Here is a 22639-nt window from a genome sequence, read left to right as displayed (position 1 = left end):
AATTAACAAAGTCTTTCCGTATCGTTCGCTCGCTGGGAGTTCCGGATTCGGCGATCTTCTACGACATCAATTATCCGGAGCGCAGCGCCAGAAGTGAGCGCCATTCCTTCTAAGACCAGAGCGTCCACATGACAAACTCATTTCACACAACGGCGAAATCCCCGAGCGCGGTGAGCGTCTGACGCAGCGCGGGATAAATCTGCCTTTTCCCTTCCGCGTTTTAGTGCCGCGCTTTACTGATCCAGTTAACTCCTTTGTGCCCGCAGCCTTCCGTTATCACTGCTAATATTGTTATCATTAAGGCCCATCGGATCGCCGTTCTTGGCGGCGCGCAGAAAAACACACACATACTAATGATATTCATACACACTTCATAAATAATTCACCCCGGACTGAGACAACACGCCGGCCCCGTTCTACTGGCGGGATGTGCGCAAATCCGCTTCAGATGAAAATTAATAAATATTGAATGTTCATTTAGCGGTTTTCTGAGGTCACCGCCTAATAAAATGTTCACATTGAAGATCCCAGAGGAGCTTACACTCTAATGTCCCCCTCCCCCCCACAGTCACATCAGTCTCTATACAGAGGAGCTTACACTCTAACGTCCCCCTCCCCCCACAGTGACATCAGTCTCTGTACAGAGGAGCTTACACTCTAATGTCCCCTCCCCCCCCACATCACATCAGTCTCTGTACAGAGGAGCTTACACTCTAATGTCCCCCTCCCCCTAACAGGCACATCCGTCTTTATACAGAGGAGCTTACACTCTAATGTCCCCTCCCCCCACAGTCACATCAGTCTCTGTACAGAGGAGCTTACACTCTAATGTCCCCTCCCCCCCCCCCCCCCCACATCACATCAGTCTCTGTACAGAGGAGCTTACACTCTAATGTCCCCTCCCCCCCACATCACATCAGTCTCTGTACAGAGGAGCTTACACTCTAATGTCCCCCTCCCCCTAACAGGCACATCCGTCTTTATACAGAGGAGCTTACACTCTAATGTCCCCTCCCCCCCACAGTCACATCAGTCTCTGTACAGAGGAGCTTACACTCTAATGTCCCCTCCCCCCCACAGTCACATCAGTCTCTGTACAGAGGAGCTTACACTCTAATGTCCCCTCCCCCCACATCACATCAGTCTCTGTACAGAGGAGCTTACACTCTAATGTCCCCTCCCACACATCACATCAGTCTCTGTACAGAGGAGCTTACACTCTAATGTCCCCTCCCCCCACAGTCACATCAGTCTCTGTACAGAGGAGCTTACACTCTAATGTCCCCTCCCCCCACATCACATCAGTCTCTGTACAGAGGAGCTTACACTCTAATGTCCCCTCCCCCCACATCACATCAGTCTCTGTACAGAGGAGCTTACACTCTAATGTCCCCTCCCCCCCACATCACATCACATCTGTCTCTGTACAGAGGAGCTTACACTCTAATGTCCCCTCCCCCCCCACATCACATCAGTCTCTGTACAGAGGAGCTTACACTCTAATGTCCCCTCCCCCCCACAGTCACATCAGTCTCTGTACAGAGGAGCTTACACTCTAATGTCCCCTCCCCCCCACAGTCACATCAGTCTCTGTACAGAGGAGCTTACACTCTAATGTCCCCTCCCCCCCATCACATCAGTCTCTGTACAGAGGAGCTTACACTCTAATGTCCCCTCCCCCCCACAGTCACATCAGTCTCTGTACAGAGGAGCTTACACTCTAATGTCCCCTCCCCCCCCCACAGTCACATCAGTCTCTGTACAGAGGAGCTTACACTCTAATGTCCCCTCCCCCCCACATCACATCAGTCTCTGTACAGAGGAGCTTACACTCTAATGTCCCCCCCCCCAAATCACATCAGTCTCTGTACAGAGGAGCTTACACTCTAATGTCCCCTCCCCCCACAGTCACATCAGTCTCTATACAGAGGAGCTTACACTCTAATGTCCCCTCCCCCCCACAGTCACATCAGTCTCTGTACAGAGGAGCTTACACTCTAATGTCCCCTCCCCCACAGTCACATCAGTCTCTGTACAGAGGAGCTTACACTCTAATGTCCCCTCCCCCCACATCACATCAGTCTCTGTACAGAGGAGCTTACACTCTAATGTCCCCTCCCCCCACATCACATCAGTCTCTGTACAGAGGAGCTTACACTCTAATGTCCCCTCCCCCCCACATCACATCAGTCTCTGTACAGAGGAGCTTACACTCTAATGTCCCCCCCCCCACATCACATCAGTCTCTGTACAGAGGAGCTTACACTCTAATGTCCCCTCCCCCCCACATCAGTCTCTGTACAGAGGAGCTTACACTCTAATGTCCCCTCCCCCCACAGTCACATCAGTCTCTGTACAGAGGAGCTTACACTCTAATGTCCCCTCCCCCCTCAGTCCTGTGTTGGTGGGCCCCCTTTAGTGGTCGATTGTCCAACATTGTAAATTGTTTTTGTTACTTTTCTTTTGAATGATTGTTGCAAAAAGTTTCAAAAACATAAGTGCCCCCCGGCCGTGTTTCGTCCCTCTGGACTCGGTCTTGCCATCATTGCTGGGTGGGGGACGTCATTGGGGTGCAACAATTTGTACTGAAAGCTGATTGGCTGGGGGGGGAATTTTAGGCTCATAATCTGTAGATTTAATACACAGAAACTTCCAGAGCGATCGGCATTGTGCCGGTACAGATGATCGCGCCGTTGGCCGCGGTCAGCCCAATCTGTGGTCGGTGCGGCACTCAAGGAACACGCTTACATAGCGGGCGTTGGATGGAGAATCCTGAGGGCGGAGAATTCTCGCCGCCCTGTAATGTCTGTGACTGATTTGTGGGTGTGGCTTCTTGTGCCAGACGTATCGGCGGTCCAACGAATGACCTTGGATGAAAATTATACAAAAACATCCAAAAAATGTTCTGCACCTCTCCGCCGCCGCCGCGACGCTTCTCTTGTCCATGGCGGGTTCAAGGTGTTTTTTTTTGTTCTGAACCCGAATCGTTAAGTAGCTGCGCGGCGGACAATGAGCGGCGCGACTCATCTGATCTTGTTTGTGGGCTTTCGCCGCGCCGATTCCAAACGGCTCCTCCGAAATAGTTCAGTCATTAGACGCCGGAACATGAAGGCGCCATCATTATTTTCATTGATACGGTTGATATAAATAGAGACGGTTTTTCGCCGCGCCACTTTATTAAGCCTTTAAAAGTCAAAGCTGATTTGAAATAATAAGGGCCGGCATTCGCGGCTTTGATGTGCGGCGCTTTCACTATTACATTTAGGTTTCTTCGTTATTTGTGCGTTCCGAGTGTATAAAACATAAAACACGCGGGAGCAAAACATGCACGCGGGTCTTTCGCCCGCCGGTAATGAGAGTGATGTTTAGACTAATGACTGTTCTCCAGACTATCCGCAGACAGCGATTTATTCGAAAAAGGTTAATCCTGGCGTTTCCCAAAGCGCGAAAAAAAAACTGCGACGGCGCGCGTCCTCGCCCGCGGACGGTTCAGTGTGGGTTGAGGAATGCCGTAAATGTTTGAGTAAGTTTTGGGGGCAATTCAGAGTTGTAACAGGTCCAAATTATTTAATTATCACTGTTATGCCATTATTGCTGTTGTAAAAAAATAACTACAAATAAAATAAAAATATTACAAAAAAATATTCCGACCCGATAAGATTTGTGTCGTCATGGCTTGCAGAATGTCGCAAATAACCGAGCAAATTTTTGGAGGCAACTCTGAATTATAACAGGTCAAAATGATTTAATTACCACAGTTATGCCATTATTATTATTATTAACATAGCAAAAAAGAAATATAATTATAATATATATATATATATATATATATATATATATATATATATATATATATATATATATATATATATATATATAATAAAAAAAAATATTAGTTCATTGTGGGTAAATAGCTGAAATAATTTCTGGGGAAACTCTGAGTTATAACAGGTTCAAATTATGTAATTATCACTGTTATGCCATTATTGTTGTAAAAAAAATATAAAAAAAAATAAAATATATATATAAAAAAAAAGATTCTGACCAAGATTCAGGTCATTATGGCTTGCGGAATCTCGCAAATAACCGAGCAAATTTTTGGGGGCAACTTTGGGTCAATATGATCAGTTATGCCATTATTGTCATAGGAAAAAAATAAATAAATATATATATATTACAAAAATAAACAAAAAAAAATAATTTTGCTTCATTGTGGGTAGAGAGCTGAGATAACGGGCCCAAGTTAATTAATTATCACCATTATGCCATTATTGTTGTAAAAAATAAAAAATAAATAAAAATTATGACCGATAAAATTTTTGGGTAATGTGGCTTGCAATATATCCTAAATAACCAAGTAAATTTTTTGGGGCAACTCTGAATTATAACAGGTCAAAATTATTTAATTATCACAGTATGCCATTATTATCATAGCAAAAAACGTATATATATATCTATATCTATATATATATATATATATATATATATATATATATATATATATATATATATAGAGATAGATATTAAATAATTTGGACCTGTTATAACTCAGAGTTTGCACAGAAATCATCTCAGCCATTTACCCACAAATAACTAACAGTATTTTATATATATATATATATATATATATATATATATATATATATATATATATATATATATATATATATATATATATATATATATATATATACATACACATATACACACATACACACACACACATATATATATATATATATACACATATATAAATATATACTATTGGTTCATTGTGGGTAAATGGCTGAGATGATTTCTGTGGAAACTCTGAGTTATAACAGGTCCAAATTATTTAATTATCACTGTTATGTCATTTATTGTTTTTCCCAAAAAATAATAAAAAAAATGACAACAACAAACAAAACATTCCTAACAAGTAAACATAATGGGTCTCTGTGGCGCGTGGAATATCGTAAATACCCGAGCAACATTTTTGGGCCATCTCTGGGCTATAACAGGTCAAAATTATTTAATTATCACAGTTAAGCTATTATTGTCATAACAAAGAAAAATACATAAATACAGGAAAAAAATTCTGACTAAATAATATTTGGCTCATTGTGGGTTGGGGAACATTGTAAATTTCTGAAAAAAATGTAGGGTCAACTCGAGGTTATAACAGGGCCACATTATTTCATTATCACCATTAGGCCCTTATTGTCATAGAAAAATAATAAAAATATAAAAAAAAAAAATTCTGACTAAATAATAATTTGGTTCATTGTGGGTTGGGTAACATTTTAAATGGGGGTGGGGGATCTGGGTTATAACAATTCCCAATTATTTAATTATCACTGTTATGACCTTATTGTCGTTGCAAAAAAAAAAAAAAAAATTTAAATCTCTGACCAAATAACATTTTGGTTCATTATGAGTTGAAGAATATTGTAAATGGCTTTGGAAATTTTTGGAGCAATTCTGGTGTTATAACAGGCCCAAATTATTCAATTATCACCATTAAGCCATTATTGTCATAGCAAATAAAATAAAAAAATTACAAATACATTTTGAAAATTCTGATCAAATAATATTTGGTTCATTGTGGGTTGGGTAACATTGTAAGTGGCTGATTTTTTAGGGGGCAAATCTGTCCTATAACAGCTTCCAAATATTTAATTATCACTGTTATGACATTATTGTCGTTGCAAAAAAATAAAAATAAAATAAAACTATTTATATAACAGCTCCCAAATATTTAATTATCACTGTTATGACATTATTGTCGTTGTAAAAAAAATTATAAAAAAAAATAAAACTATTTAAAAAAAAAAACTCAACATTTTGTTCATTGTGGGTTGAAGAATATTGTATATGGCTTTGGACATTTTTGGGGCAACTCTGGTGTTATAATAGGCCCAAATTATTTAATTATCACCATTATGCCATTATTGTCACAGAAAAAAAAAAAAAAAAAAAAATATTACTAAAAAAATTAAGAAAATTCTGGCCAAATAATATTTTGTTCGTTGCGGATCCAGGAACATTGTAAATGGTGGAGAAAAATGTTGGGGCAACTCTGGGTTATAAATGTAATTATCACTGTTATGACGTTATTGTCATTAAAAAATAAATAAATAATAATATTATATATATATACATTTTTTGTCTGTTTTATATTAAAAATAAAATAAAAATTATATATATATATATATATATATATATAAAAAAATTATTTTATTTTTAATATAAAACAGACAAAAAAATTCTGACTAAATGACATTTGTTTAGCAGAAGCAGATGAACAATGACATTTTATTAGATTTTTTATGTTTTTTTTTTTAAACTGCCACTTATATTTTTTTTACAAAGTATTTACATTCAGGAGAGATTGTAGTTTTGAAAAACAAAAAAAAAAAGCTTGAATTTCTTTTTTGTTCACATTTATGAATTGTGATAAGGGCTGAGAACACGGAGAGCCGTCCTAATCTTGATTCTGAAACAATACATAAAAGAATGGAGGGAATCCAATCCATTGAGATGGTGAGCGGGGGCGGGGGTGGGGGTGGGGGGTTTGCGCTCCATGCGTTGCGGGGCGTTGCAGGTATGTCGGGATGGAGCTGACTTGTATTAACACAGGAATGTTGGTGATAATCCACACACGTTCCCCGCGGGATTCCGATCATTCCTCCACTGATTGAATGCTGAGTGTCCGAATCTTAATGATTTTCAGCACCCCGGTTCTGCCCGGAGTTCTGGGGGTGCCCCTTCCGCCCCCGCTCTTGTCTCCTGACCCCCCCACCCCGCTCTTGTCTGACCCCCCCCCTCGACCCCACACTCATCTCCTGACCCCTGCTCTCATCTCCTGACCCCTGCTCTCATCTCCTGACCCCCGCTCTCGTCTCCTGACCCCGCTCTCATCTCCTGACCCCCGCTCTCGTCTCCTGACCCCCGCTCTCGTCTCCTGACCCCCGCTCTCATCTCCTGACCCCCGCTCTCGTCTCCTGACCCCCGCTCTCGTCTCCTGACCCCCGCTCTCGTCTCCTGACCCCCGCTCTCATCTCCTGACCCCCGCTCTCATCTCCTGACCCCCCGCTCTCGTCTCCTGACCCCGCTCTCATCTCCTGACCCCGCTCTTTGAGGATGACCTGACTTTTGTAGGATTTATGGATCCCTCAGATCTCTTCTTCCCACCTGGGATCCCCCCCCCCCCTCCACCAATGTGGGAGTGATTACCACAACACGTCATTTAAATCATCTTTATTGAAAGCAGAACCAGGCCCTTCCCTGGGGGGGTGATAACAGGCCGGGTGTGCTGGACCTTGTAGTCCCCCCCTCCCCCCCAACCTCGGAGAGCCATCAGTTGTCCGGAACGTGTTCATTCGAAGGCCACATTGTTTGAAGACACGCCGACAACCCACCTGGGATGGGATTGGACCCTTGGGCCGGGTTCACAGCTTGTGCGTGTCGGTGACGCATGCAGAATTGGTGAAAGCAGACCAGGCCCTGAGGGAATAACATTTGGGGTGTGCTGGAGCTTGTAGTCCCCCCCCCCAACGTCAGTTGTCCGGAACGTGTTCATTGGAAGGCCACAACTGTTACGCGTCAATCGTTTGAAGACACGCCCACAACCCACCTGGGCTGGGATTGGACCCTTAACACTTGCAGAAACGCGTTGCCCTATAGTAGATGCATGGCGGTACCATTCATTGTCTCTGACCCCTCCCCCCACATCTGCATTTCCACACCTTGTGCTTCGGCACAGCGTGATTCAGGAATAGGATCGGGCACGTGTCTTCCGTGTTTTAGGGCGGCCTATTGACAGGATTGGGGCTTCCCTACATGTGACGCGCGGGGGACGCGGTATGGTGCAAGCTTTCCGGGTGGGCCCCCTTTTTCTTCTAAAGGTTCCAAGCACTACTGATTACTAACAGAAGAAGGGGGGGGGGGGGGGGGGACACCCTCGGAAGCTTGTCCAGGATTAGGACTCTAAGGCTAGGTTCTCACCGCACGGGCGTGACGGCACGCGCACGGGCGTGACGGCACGCGCATGCGCGTTCACATACAACACGCCATAGGGCAGGTGAAAGTTATATTGTTGGTGCAAATAGAAAAAAGTATCACAGACAGTTCTTGTTGCCGGCGTAGTAATCCTCTTCATCCCAAATCTGCACATTTGTTTCTCTAGAATCTGATATATATTGTTGATTTATTGATACAATATTGATTCCCAATATACACAATAGGGGGAGATTTACTAAGACTGGCGATATTGGGGGCTGATTTACTTAAACCTTGAGGGTGCAAAATCTGGCGCAGCTCTGCATAGAAACCAATCGGCTTCCAGGTTTTGTTGTCAAAGCTTCACTGAACAAGATGAAGATAGAAGCTGATTGGCTCCCATACAGAGCTGTGCCAGATGCTGAGTGCTCCAGTTTTAGTAAATCTCCCCCATAGTGTTGTTGCATAACGTTTTTATTGCGCTATGATGGGAACTCTTCCCTTCCCCTACCCCCCCCCCTTTCCCTGCACCAATTATTATTTTATTTGTTTCAATTTAATTATTTATATTATTAAAAATCATATACTTAATATAATATTATATACTCATGAATTTCATTTATTTTGGTGATATTTACCTGTCCTTTTTTTTTTAGACCGCGTTAACATTTTGAAATTTTGGGTCTGCATAAAAAGAGAAGATTCTATAAAGTGCCAAATATATATATAATTTTTTTTTATATTTATCTATCTATCTATATATATATAATTTTTTTAATATTTAAAAAAAATATTTTAACCCTATATATATATATTTATATTTATTTATTTCTTCTTTTTATATATATATTGGGAGAGAATTTAAAACTGGAGCACACCGAATCTGGTGCAGCTATACATAGTAACCAATCGGCTTCCAGGTTTTATTGTAAAAAGCTTCATTAAACAAACTGAAGTTAAAAAAAAAAGAAAGCAGCCGATTGGCTACCTCGCACCTCTGCACCAGATTCTGTGTGCTCCAGTTTTAGTAAATCTCCCCCAGTGTATGAATGTATGTATGTGTGTGTGTGTGTGTGTGTATATAAATATATATATATATAAAATTGTCACTTTATAGGATCTTCCCCTTTTATTTACACAGATCCAAAATTTTATTTGCGCAATCACAATATGAAAAAGGACAGGTAAACATCACCATATAAATAAATAATAGACACATTTTTATTATAATAAAAAATAATTAAAAATTAAAAGAAGAAGAAGAATAATTTTTATTTAAAAAAAATTGGTGCGGGGGAGGGAGGTAAGGGGAAGGGAAGACTTCACACTATAGCGCATTATGTGGATTATAATAGCACATCGCATGTTTTTGTGCATTTTTAGTGCATTTCACTCAATTTCAGCGCAGCGTATTTTCGTGTTTTTGATGCGCTTTTGGTGTGGTTCCGTCGATTTCTTTAGAAGGTTTTTTTTTGTGTGCGCTTTTTACTTGCTGCATGCAGGATGAGAAATAGTTTGGACGCGCTTTTGTTGCGCTAGAAAGGTGCCTTATAGTGTGGGAAAATTGCACAGGTGTAAACCGGGCCCTAATACACACGATCGTTTTTCGGGTTCTAAAGAATGACGTGTTTTTTTTTATGTCATTAAAAACGATGTTGTGTGGGCTTCAGAGCATTTTTCGGGTTCTGAAAAACGGGCAAGTTTTTTTTTTCGAACATGCTCTATTTTTTCACAACGTTTTTAACGTTGTCGTTTTTCGGGTTGTAAAAAACGGTCGTGTGCGGGCTTTAACGACGTGAAAAACCAGCGCATGCTCAGAAGCAAGTTGTGAGACGGGAGCGCTCGCTCTGGTAAAACTAACGTTCGTTATGGAGATCGCACATTCATCACGCTGTAACAGACAGAAAAGCGCAAATCGTCTTTTACTAACACGGAATCGGCTAAAGCAGCCCCAAGGGCGGCGTCATCCGCATGGAACTTCCCCTTTATAGTGCGTCGTACGTGTTGTACGTCACCGCGCTTTGCTAGAGCAATTTTTTTTTTACGATCGTGTGTGGGCAACGCCGTTTTAATGATCAAGTTGAAAAAAACGTGGTTCTTTCTAGAGCCTGAAAAACATAGGGCCAGATTCACAGAAGAAGTACGCCAGAGGATCTGCTGATACTCTGGCGTATTTTCAAATTTGCCGCGTCGTATCTTTATTTGTAATTCACAAACAAAGATACGACGGCTTTTGGCAAAGATCCGACAGGCGTACGGCTTCAGATCGTAGGTGTAATTTTCCGGCAGCCGCTGGGTGGAGTTCGCATAGTTTTCCAGCGTCGGGTATGCAAATTAGCTGATTATGGCGATCCACGAAGATACGCGCGTTCGTTGCAATCTCTTACGTCGTCGCTAGTCGGTTTTTCCCGTCGCAAACTTAGGCCTGCTTTTTCATGGCTTATATTTAGAACAGCCATGTTAAAGTATGGCCGTCGTTCCCACGTCGAATTTCAAATTTTTTTTTTTTTTCCGTAAGACGTCCGGGAATAGGAAAGGACGTAACGCACGTCGCCTTTCAAAAAACAAGTTGGGGCGCCGTAATTTCGCGCAAAGCACGGCGGGAAATTTCCTAACGGAGCATGCGCAGAACGTTCGGCGCGGGAACGCGCCTAATTTAAATGGTACACGCCCCATTTGAATTAGACGGGCTTGCGCCGGACGGCTTTACGCTACGCCGCCGCAAGTTTACACGCAAGTGCTTTGTGAATCAAGCACTTACGACGAAAACTTGCAGCGGAGTAACGTAAAGGGGATACGTTACGCCGCCGTAATTGTTCGTGAATCTGGCCCACTGTTTTTTACAACACGAAAAATGATGGTGTGTATGCGGCATTAGACTTCCATTGCAAAAGAACAGAAGACTGACCCTGCGAGGCCTTACGCTGCTTCGCAATTCTTCTTCTTTTTTTGTACATCTTTAAACTTTTATGTATTTTATTTTTTTGTAACAAATTGAAGGTTAATAAAAAAACAAATAGTTAACATTTGTCCAGCAAATGTTTACTATTTATTTTTTAATTAACTTTCAATTTGTTACAAAACATACAAAAAAAAAGATGTACAAAAATAATGAGTGGAAACGTTCTTTTTTTTGCCCCCTCTGATTTTTGGCACCTCTATCTCGCAACGCAAAGGCAGCGATATATTTATATTGTATAAAATTGTCATAAAAGGATAATAATTTACTAAGGACAGATTTGAATATAATGATGTAAGTGGATTGGATGTTCTTGGCCTTCTAGAGCCTGTTGTTGGTTTGGGGAAATCCTGAGCCCCCCCCCCCCCCTTAGGGAGTGTGAACCCCTACGTCTGATTTTTTTTCTTTTTTTTTTTAACATTTAAAAAAAAAATATATATATTCTGTCCTTGCTAGTTGTGGCCTGTAGTAATGCCAAAATCCTGTCACTGACAGCGGCTTCCACTTGTGAGTTGTGGCAGCAGTTAGCCGCCTTGTCATGGAGCCAGCGCAGGATCTTCTGCAAACCTACAGAGCTGCTGCTGGGACCTTCATGACAAAAAACTTTGAGTGTTGCCAACTGCGCGCGCGCGCGTGCGCCTTCCCCTTTAAGGCTGCTGATAAACTCGGCAAGCCGGCGTATGTAGGGAAAAGCATTCCTGCAGCACAGAACTCGATTGTGAAAATATGTACAGTAAACAGACGCCATAGACGAGGTCTTCCTGCAGAAGCTCGCAAAAAAAAAAAGAAAAAAAAGAAAAAATACAACAAAAAAAAAAGAAAATCAAATAACAGTTTGCCAAAAAATTCTGCTAGATACATTTGTTTAATATTGTGCAATTAACAAAAAAAAATAATAAAAAAATTCCTAACTGTTGGGACATGCTATACTTTTAGAAACAAAGATTAATTGATATGTAAACAGTTACTTTTTGATACTTTTTAAATAAAAAAAAATAATCCTAACATTACTACAGTATTGCGTTAGAGTGAAAAATCTTTTTTTTTTTTGTACATTTGTATATTATTTAATGTGAATTTTTTTTTCTGAAATTCTATATTATTTGTTATTTATTTTTTTACATTTTAGGATTTGATGGGGAAAAAAAAAAGAAAATCAAATAACAGTTTGCCTACAAATTCTGCTAGATACATTTATTTAATATTGTGCAATTAACAAAAAAAAATAATAAAAAAATTCCTAACTGTTGGGACATGCTATACTTTTAGAAACAAAGATTAATTGATATGTAAACAGTTACTTTTTGATACTTTTTAAATAAAAAAAAATAATCCTAACATTAAAATGAGTAAAATAATGTTACTTCTAAAAGTATAGCATGTCCCAACAGTTAGGAATTTTTTTTTTGTTAATTGCACAATATTAAACAAATGTATCTAGCAGAATTTTTTGGCAAACAGTTATTTGATTTTCTTTTTTTTTTTTGTATTTTTTTTTTTTTGCGAGCTACTGCAGGAAGACCTTGTCTATGGCATCTGTTTACTGTACATATTTTCACAATCGAGTTCTGTGCTGCAGGAATGTATTGCGTTAGAGTGAAAAATCTTATTTGTTTTTGTACATTTTTAAATGTGAAATTCTAGATTATTTTTTATTTATTTTTTTACATTTTAGAATTTGATGGGGGAAAAAAAAAATCAGCAAATTTAAAATAATTAAAGATTAAAAAAAAATTAAAAGAAAATAATGAGTGCTTTTATTTCCAAGCATGTGACTTAACGCCTCCAGCCAATACTTTTTATTTGCGACCAGATGACTGGATTGTTTTAATGGAAGGCGAGACGCCTCATTAGATGATGATATCCCTTTACAGGACAAATTATTGTGTTCTATCGCGAGTAATTGGCGGTTGTATTAAGAATCTTCTGTTATCGGGCCAGAGCCTATAAAAAAAATAATATATGCTCCTAATTGTTTAAAATTAGATTCTTTGTTTTTATTGCATAACAAGTATTTTGATACCCTCCCGTCGCAACTTTCAGCTTCTTAATTTCTCCGCGCTCGCTTGAAAGATGTAATTAGTAAATAAATTGCCTTTTCTGCTCAAATATTACCCAAAAACATTTTCAAGCTGTGTTGTCTTTTCCAGCAAAACTTGTGCAAATGTAATGCAATTACAACCTACTTAGTGATTCTGTGGTTGCAAATACGGCCTTGAAAATCTGAAAGCAGCAATCAGCCAAGTGGCGGAGCACGCGGGGAATCAAGTTGTACGGCGTAGCGCGCGGCAGCGGGGCGCAAAAAAAGACCTATCCACCAAGCTGGCCTGCCGTCGTTTAAAACGTTGCCTTTTTTTTTTTTTTTTAAACGCCAAAAACAGAAGTGTTAAAAAAAATTAAAAAAATGACTGCGGCTCGGTAAGTGGCGAGGAAATCTGCAGCCCTAAAGGACGTCTCGGGCGCGCGGAGCCCGCAGTTAGCGAGAGCGATCGCATCTCCTTCCTTAGAACAAGGTGACGTTTGTCTCATTTGAATAACGGCCAAGCCGCTCTTTGATACGAATGTCGTGCCGCTTTTCCATCGCCTCGTTTCATTGCATCATTTTTTTTTACTTCCTCTGCTTGTGAATTAAAAAAAATTTATCTTTTTTTTTTTTTTTTTTTACTTTGTAACTAATAACTGTTTGGAGATCCAGGATGGCGACATAATTACTTCTTGTTTCTGCTAATATCATTTTTTTTTCTTTTTTATGTTGTTGGGAAATGTAGATGCAGTTCATAACTCATTTTATTTTTATGCTCTGCTATGGCTGCTGCTGATCCTTGATTCTCTGGATTCCATTTTATTTATTTTTTTTGCATTACAATAATTTTACTTCTTTAGAAAGTCACAGCTTTGGCAGATGTCACCAACTAAATTATTTTTATTTAGTCATCTATTATTATTATTAATATTATTACACTAACTGTAACTCTATATACATGTATAGTCTTGGTGTATGTCACAAGCTGTATTATTTTTTATTACAATTTATTATTATAACTGTACTGTCTGCACTCCGCTTGTAAAGCGCCGCACAAACTGTTGCCACGATCCTGTATAATAATAATAATAATAATAATAATAATAATAATAATAAATATTATTATTGTTACAATAAATGCAACTATATAAATGTATAGTCTTGGCGTAAGTCACAAGGTGTATTATTTTTTATAATTTTTTTTACTATTATAACTGTCTGCACTCAGCTTGTAAAGCGCTGCACAAACTGTTGGCACTATTAAAATCCTGTATAATAATAATAATTATTATTATTATTACAATAACTGTAACTCTATATAAACGTATAGTCTTGGCATATGTCACAAGGTGTATAATTTTTTAATTACAATTTATTAATATTATTATAACTGTACAGTCTGCCCTCAGGTTGTAAAGCGCTGCGCAAACTACTGGCGCTATATAATACCTGTATTATAATAATAAAAATAATAATAAATATTATTATTGTTACAATAACTGTAACTATATAAATGTATAGTCTTGGCGTAAGTCACAAGGTGTATTATTTTTAATATATTTGTTTTACTATTATAACTGTACTGTCTGCCCTCGGCTTGTAAAGCGCTGCACAAACTGTTGGCGCTATATAAATCCTGTATAATTATATTAATAATAATAATAATAATTATTATTATTATTACAATAGCTAACTTCATATAAACGTATAGTCTTGGCATATGTCACAAGGTGTATTATTTTTTATTACAATTTATTAATATTATAACTGTACTGTCTGCCCTTGGGTTGTAAAGCGCTGCGCAAACTGCTGGCACTATATAAATCCTGTATTATAATAATATTATTATTATTATTATTAAAATAACTAACTCTATATAAACGTATAGTCTTGGCCTATGTCACAAGCTGTATTATTTTTTAATTACAATTAATATTATTGTAACTGTTCTGTCTGCCCTCAGGTTGTAAAGCGCTGCACAAACTGTTGGCACTATTTAATCCTGTATAATAATTATTATTATTATTATTATTACAATAACTGTAACTCTATATAAACTTATAGGGGCAGATCCACAAAAGAATTACGCCGGCGTATTTCTTGATGCGCCGCGTAATTTCAAATTTCCCGTGTCGTATCTTTGTTTTGGTATCTACAAAACAAGATACGGCGGCATCTGGGATCGATCCGACAGGCGTACGTCTTAGTACGCCGTCAGATCTTGGGTACATTTTTCCGGCGGCCGCTAGGTGGCGTTTCCGTCGAATTCCGCGTTGAGTATGCAAATTAGCTTGTTACGGCGTTCCACGAACGTACGTCCGGCCGGCGCATTTTTTTTAACGTCGTTTGCGTTCGGCTTTTTACGGCGTATAGTTACCCCTGCTATTATGAGGCGTACCCAATGTTAAGTATGGCCGTCGTTCCCGCGTCGCCTTTTGAATTTTGCGTAAGTCGTTCGCGAATAGGGATTTGCGTAGAATGACGTCACCGTCGTGGCTTGTTCCGTTTTATTACAATTTTTATACAAAGAAATACATTTTCTTTGCTATAAAAAGAAGTCAACTTGTTTTAAAAAATAAACAATAGAGGCCTAAAAACCTAAAACGGCATCACTTTTTTTTTCTCCAAATGCTGTTTTAGGTTTTTAGGCCTCTATTGTTTATTTTTTAAAACAAGTTGACTTCTTTTTATAGCAAAGAAAATGTATTTCTTTGTATAAAAATTGTAATAAGAGAAAAAGAAAAAGAATAATAAACAATAATAATAAAACAATTGGACAAGATAGGATGGCCAGAGGAAATCTCAAGGGCACCGCATACCAAGGCCAGTGATTAATAATAATAATAATAATAATAATAATAATAATCATTATTGATCATGATTTTAGTTATTGGCACCTAAGAAATCCCAGCTCTTGGATATATTGGGATGCGGTGCCCTTGAGATTTCCTCTGGTCCATCCTATCTTGTCCAATTTTTTAATTGTTATTATACATTTTTTTCATTGTTTTTCTTATTTTTTTTTTCTTATTGCAATTTTTATATAGAAAAATAATTCTGATATTTTCTTTGCTATAAAAAGAAGTTAACTTTTTTTACATTTTCACCAATCTCGTGGTTTTGGTGTAATGCCGCGTACACACCATCACTTTATGGGATGAAAAAAAACGATGTTTTAAATCATGAAATAAAACAATGTTTTGAAACTTCAATTTAAAAAACGACGTTGCCTACACACCATCGTTTTTTAAAAATGCTCTAGCAAAGCGCGGTTACGTTCAGCACTCTTTTCCATTGAAGCTCGCTTCATAACTAGCTTCTGAGCATGCGCGGGTTAAAAAACTTTGTTTTAAATGTCGTTTTGCCCACACACGATCATTTTAATTGACACAAAAAAAAACGACGTTTTGAAAAACGACACAAAAAATTGAAGCATGCTTCGATTTTTTTTTGTCGTTTTTCACAAGACATAAAACGACGTTTTCCCCCCACACACGGTCATTTTAATTGACGTTTTTCAAAACGTCGTTTTTTTTTCATCACATAAAGTGATGGTGTGTACGCGGCATAAGAGTGAGAAATGTCGCTCGTCTTTGTGTCTTGTGGTTCTTTATTTCCTGAAAATAAATTCAGATTTTTTTTTTTTATAAAAAGAAGACAAAAATAAAATAAAAATAGCAGCCAAAAAACCTAAAGCGTCATCACTTTTTTTTTTTCAGCAAGGCCAATGAAGCAGTGATTAGTCATACGGCCTCTTTCTGTATAAAATAAATAAATAAATAGAAAAAAAAAAAACTTGATGACAGCCAATGTTTAACATTTTTCACCAATCTCGTTGTTTTGGTGTAAGAGTGAGAAATGACGCTCGCCTTTGCGTATTGTGGTTCCTTTATTTTCTGAAAATAAATTCAGATTTTTTTTTTATAAAAAGAAGTCAACTTTTAAAAATAAAATAAAATAGCAGCCTCAAAACCTAAAACATCATCACTTTTTTATTTTTTTTCAGCAAGGCCAATGAAGCAGTGATTAGACATACAGGCCCAGATTCTCAAAGGAGATACGGCGGCGTATTTCCAGATACGCCGTCGTATCTCTGAGTCTGAGCCGTCGTATCTATTCGCCTGATTCTTAGAATCAGTTACGCATAGATTTGTATTAGATCCGACCGGTGTAAGTCTCTTACGCCGTCGGATCTTAACTGCATATTTACGCTGGCCGCTAGGGGCGTGTACGCTGATTTACGCCTAGAAATATGTAAATCAGCTAGATACGCAAATTCACGAACGTACGCCGGCCGACGCAGTACAGATACGCCATTTACGTTAGGCTTTTCCCGGCGTAAAGTTACCCCTACTATATGAGGCGTACATGCGGCGTACCAATGTTAAGTATGGACGTCGTTCCCGCGTCGAATTTTGAAATTTGTACGCCGTTTGCGTAAGTCGTTTGCGAATAGGGCTGGGCGTCATTTACGTTCACGTCGAAAGCATAGACGATTTGCGGCGTAATTTCGAGCATGCGCACTGGGATTCTTTCACGAACAGTGCATGCGCCGTTTGTGAAAAACTTCAAATACGCAGGGTCACATGTAATTTAAATAAAAAATGCCCCCCCTCATCATCCACATTTGAATTAGGCGGGCTTACGCCGGCCTATTTACGCTACGCCGCCACAACTTACTGAGCAAGTGCTTTGAGAATACTGCACTTGCCCGTCTAAGTTGCGGAGGCGTAACGTAAATAGGATAAGTTACGCCCGCTCAAAGATACGCCGCGGTACGTGAATCTGGCCCACAGCCTCTTTCTGTATAAAATAATAATAAAAAAAAAAAAATGGCAGCCAATGTTTAATATTTTTCACCAGTCTCTTGTTTTGATGTAAGAGTGAGAAATGTCGCTCGTCTTTGCGTATTGTGGTTCTTTATTTCCTGAAAATGAATTCAGATTTTTTTTTTCTATAAAAAGTCAACCTAAAAAAAATAAAAAAAATAGCAACCTAAAAACCGAAAACATCATCACTTTTTTTTTCCAGCAAGGCCAATGAAGCAGTGATTAATATATACAGCCTCTTTCTGTATAAAAAAAAACTTGATGACAGCCAATGTTTAAATATTTTCACCAATCTCGTTGTTTTGGTGCGAGAGTGAGAAACGTCGCTCATCTTTGCGTCTTGTGGTTCTTTATTTCCTGTGTTTTTTTTTTTTTTTGGTGTGTAGACTTTTCCAGCCGTACACCTTCTGCTGCAAAGTCTCTAATTAAGACCTAGAGATGTAAGATATGCTAATGAAGCATTTTCTGCGCGTATGACCGATGCGGATTTTGCCCGCTCGGATTGGGGTCGTCTCGGTGAGCCGTAGACATGACCTAATGCTCGGTGATTGCCTGGTGATTACCTGGGCTCTTTCCAGAGAATGTGACTTTATCCCCCGGACTTAGGGAAGGGGAAACCTGCTCTGCGGATAATGAGCAGGAGGACTGAAAACTACGACATGTGTCAGCTGCAACCTAAAGCCAAGGCGGTCGTAACGCGTTTCTTTAACTAGCCGAGTCCCGCTACAAACGGCGTTCCCGAATCTCGGCTCCGACCTTTTGATTGGAGCCAAATAATTCTTTGTGTTTGCCAAACAATAATAAAGTAGCAACCCCCCCCCCCCCGGTTCATTACGGCATGAAGAGAGGTTAGGCGAGGGATCGCTCTTCTACAAGTCAAGTTGTCGCCGCGAATCACCACGACGTGTAACTAGAGATTTGCATTAATCGTGGGGGCTTGTCCGGGATGACATTTGATTGGTCGGCCCGGGGAAGAGCTTAGTCTGGAATCGCAGAGCTCTTCGCAATGGCTCTTTGGATTCCATTCAGTTCTGCGCTGTTTTCTCTGTGGAAACGAATAAACAAGGTTTCCCATCAAGCGCGGCGGTTGGGTTACTCCACATAAATGATGTTTTTGTTTTAATACCTTTTCTACATGACTAGAGGGAAAAAAAACGAGTTTATGAGGCTGAAATCTGAGCGGTGACCAAGGAAAGTTGGACAGCCTGGTATTTTCCGGAATTTCTGCTCCGGGTAAAGGGATGTGCTCCTCGCCTGTCTCTTTGCCTATTTTTTGTAATTTTTTATTTTTTTTGCGTTTTACATGACAGGCGAGTGTAATGTGCGATTACACTTTTGTTATAATAAAGTTTTTATTTTATTTTTGCATTTTACATGACAGACGAGTATAATGTGCGATTACACTTTTTTTTTTATAAAGTTTTTTTTTTTTTTTTTGCGTTTTACATGACAGACGAGTATAATTTGCGATTACACTTTTTTTTTTATAAAGTTTTTTTTTTTTTTTTTTTGCGTTTTACATGACAGACGAGTATAATGTGCGATTACACTTTTGTTATAATAAAGTTTTTATTTTTTTTGTGTTTTACATGACAGACGAGTGAAATGTGCGATTACACTTTTGTTTAAATAACGTTTTTTTTTTTTTTTGTGTTTTACATGACAGACGAGTATAATGTGCGATTACACTTTTGTTTTAATAAAGTTTTTATTTTTTTTTATTTTTCTCAGATTCTTCCTGCATGGAGAAACTTCTTTCTAAAGACTGGAAAGAGAAAATGGAACGACTAAACACAAGTGAACTACTAGGGGAGATTAAAGGTAGAGTCCCTCTGGCAGTAATCCACGCGTTTCAGTTCAGTGGCAATGGTCTGGGGGAAAAGAGTGACAGTGAAAATGGTCTTGGCCAGAGGGGGCAATGGCAATGGTCTGGGGTAAGGGAGGTAATGGTCTGGGTAGAGAGGGGATCAGTGACATTGATCTGGGGTAAGCGGAGCTGTGAGACAGTGGTCTGGGGTAAGGGGGGGCAGTGACAGAGGTCTGGGGTAAGGGGGGGCAGTGACAGAGGTCTGGGGTAAGGGGGGGCAGTGGCAGAGGTCTGGGGTAAGGGGGGGCAGTGACAGAGGTCTGGGGTAAGGGGGGGCAGTGACAGAGGTCTGGGGTAACTAGGGTAGTGACAATTGTCTTTAGTATAGGCAATTATAATGGTCAGGGGTAAGGGAGGGCAGTGAAAATGGTCAGGGGTAGGGGGGGCAGTGACAATAGTCTGGGGTAAGGGAGGGCAGTGACAATGGTAAGGGAGGGCAGTGACACAGGTCAGGTGTAAGGGGGGGCATTGAAAATGGTCAGGGGTAAGGGAGGGCAGTGACAATGGTCAGGGGTAAGGGAGGGCAGTGACAATGGTCTGGGGTAAGGGAGGGCAGTGACAATGGTCAGGGGTAAGGGAGGGCAGTGACAATGCATTGGGGTCAGAAGTAGAGAGTGAATGAGATTTTTTCTGAAATCTGTATGTTAATATTATGAGTGCTCTACCCCACAGGAAATGTTTCTATGTGATTGGTATTGAGGGGGTCGCCCATGTCTAGGGGGAGTGAGGGGGTCACCGATGTCTGGGGGGGGGGAGTGAGGGGTCACCCATGCATGGGAGGGAGTGAGGGGTAACCCATTTCTGGGGGGGGGGTGAAGGGTCACCCATGCCTGGGGTGGGAGTGAGGGGTCACCCATGCCTGGGGGGGTGGAGTGAGGGGTCACCCATGCCTGGGGGGGGGGGAGTGAGGGGTCACCCATGCCTGGGGGGGGAGTGAGGGGTCATCCATGCCTGGGGGGGGAGTGAGGGGTCACCCATGCCTGGGGGGGGAGTGAGGGGTCACCCATGCCTGGGGGGAAATGAGGGGGTCACCCATGCCTGGGGTGAGTGAGGGTGTCACCCATGCCTGGGGTGAGTGAGGGTGTCACCCATGTCTGGGGGGAGTGAGGGGTCACCCATGTCTGGGGGGAATAAGGGGTCACCCATGTCTGGGTGGAGTGAGGGTGTCACCCATGCCTGGGGGGGGAATAAGGGGTCACCCATGTCTGGGTGGAGTGAGGGTGTCACCCATGCCTGGGGGGGGAGTGAGGGGTCACCCATGCATGGGAGGGAGTGAGGGGTAACCCATTTCTGGGGGGGGGGGGGGTGAGGGGTCACCCATGCCTGGGGTGGGAGTGAGGGGTCACCCATGCCTGGGGGGGTGGAGTGAGGGGTCACCCATGCCTGGGGGGGGGAGTGAGGGGTCACCCATGCCTGGGGGGGGAGTGAGGGGTCATCCATGCCTGGGGGGGGGAGTGAGGGGTCATCCATGCCTGGGGGGGGAGTGAGGGGTCACCCATGCCTGGGGGGGGGAGTGAGGGGTCACCCATGCCTGGGGGGAAATGAGGGGGTCACCCATGCCTGGGGTGAGTGAGGGTGTCACCCATGTCTGGGAGGAGGTTCTCATTATTTTATGACTAGCATTCATTTTATTTTCCTGGTTTTGTGTCCTGACATCTCTCCGCTCGGATAATTTGCAGCAATGTGGGGAATGTGGAGCAGGTGTGATGTTCTGCAGGGCTGGGGATGTACATTGCACCCATTCACCAGGCAATAGAATGGGGGAGGGGATCAGTAGAATGAAGGGCGCCCCCTCCTGGCAGGTATTACATCATGTTTTTGTGTTTTGATGTTTCTGGTCCTCACATTTCCCTCTATGGACTTCAGATATAATAAGTTATTGATAATTGGTTATTGTCACCCCAATAAGTCTGCCCGAGGCTCCGGCTGCTGATTGGAGGAAAGAGAACACATGTACTGTATGGGGGCCTCTGGGTGGGCCTGTGACTCTTCAACCTTTCCTATAGAACTGGATGTGACTCTTTGTAACTTTATGTAACAATGTGAATAGTGATTGGTCGCTGTGTACAGCCAGCACAGGAGATGCAGTGACTCTGATTTACTGAAGGAGTAGATAATATTCACTTTCAAAGGGGTGAAACCATCCAATCACCTGCAAAATAAAAAAAGAGCGATATTTTGTGCTCACCTGATTGGACGATTGAAGTAACACAACTTCACCACATTCACTAAGATTATTTTAAAATGCCGTTCACAAAGAGATAATTCCCTGTGAGTGTTCGCTCACACCGCGGGGGAGGTGTCCGCGCACTCTTACGTATTTGTGCGTTCCTACATCATCTCGCGCGTCACGTTTCAGAGTCTCCCAATTCATTTAAATCGGCTGCTCTATGCGCATGAGGCGCTCAAAAAGATGTCGGCATAATTTTTTTAATTGTTCCACACCGGGGTATTGCAGTTCTCTGCGCTTTGGCCGGCATGAATGCGCATGCGTTTTTTTTGGGATGGCCCGTCATTGAGAACCTGCGTGAATTTTTGTGCGGGGCAGGAAAATGCACAATTTTTCCCCAAGAATAAGCCCCTGAATATGAATCTCAATGAATCTCCACCCTGGGAACCCCCGAGGATGATGTCACAATGCAGGTCACATGATTTCCTCAAGAGGGGAATCCCCGGAGTTCCCCAGTTCACTACAGAGACCTGTTGGGGGGGGGGGGGGGGCTCTGCGCCTGTACAGGACATCCTGTGATTGCTGATCTCACCGGACAATGTGGCCGTTTTATGGCAGTCCTAGTTCATGGGAGCCAATGGAAGGTTGGGGGATTAGGAGGTTAGGTTGGGTTTGACGTTTTGGAATGATCATTTTATTTTTGGGTGTGATAAATTTCAGGACTTCCAGAATCCCTGAACATAAATCTCCTGTTCTTTGGATCAGAACGGAGGGTTATCTGCATATGGATACCTATAGAGCCTGCGCATGT

At 41.0% G+C, this 22639-nt stretch overlaps 1 protein-coding gene across 1 annotated transcript in view; it reads left to right on the top strand.

Annotated features, from left to right (window-relative positions):
* The window catches only part of SOX6 (SRY-box transcription factor 6), a 326771-nt gene that overhangs the window by 161810 nt on the left and 142322 nt on the right, over positions 1–22639 (top strand). The window contains exon 5 of the mRNA XM_040328672.1: positions 19523–19612. Coding sequence (XP_040184606.1) covers positions 19523–19612 — 90 coding nt within the window. The remainder of the gene's footprint in view (positions 1–19522; positions 19613–22639) is intronic.

Source organism: Rana temporaria, chromosome 11, assembly GCF_905171775.1.
Source record: "Rana temporaria chromosome 11, aRanTem1.1, whole genome shotgun sequence".
NCBI classification, from domain to species: domain Eukaryota; kingdom Metazoa; phylum Chordata; class Amphibia; order Anura; family Ranidae; genus Rana; species Rana temporaria.
Note: the sequence above shows the minus strand (reverse complement) of the source record. Positions and strands in the feature narration are given on the sequence as shown.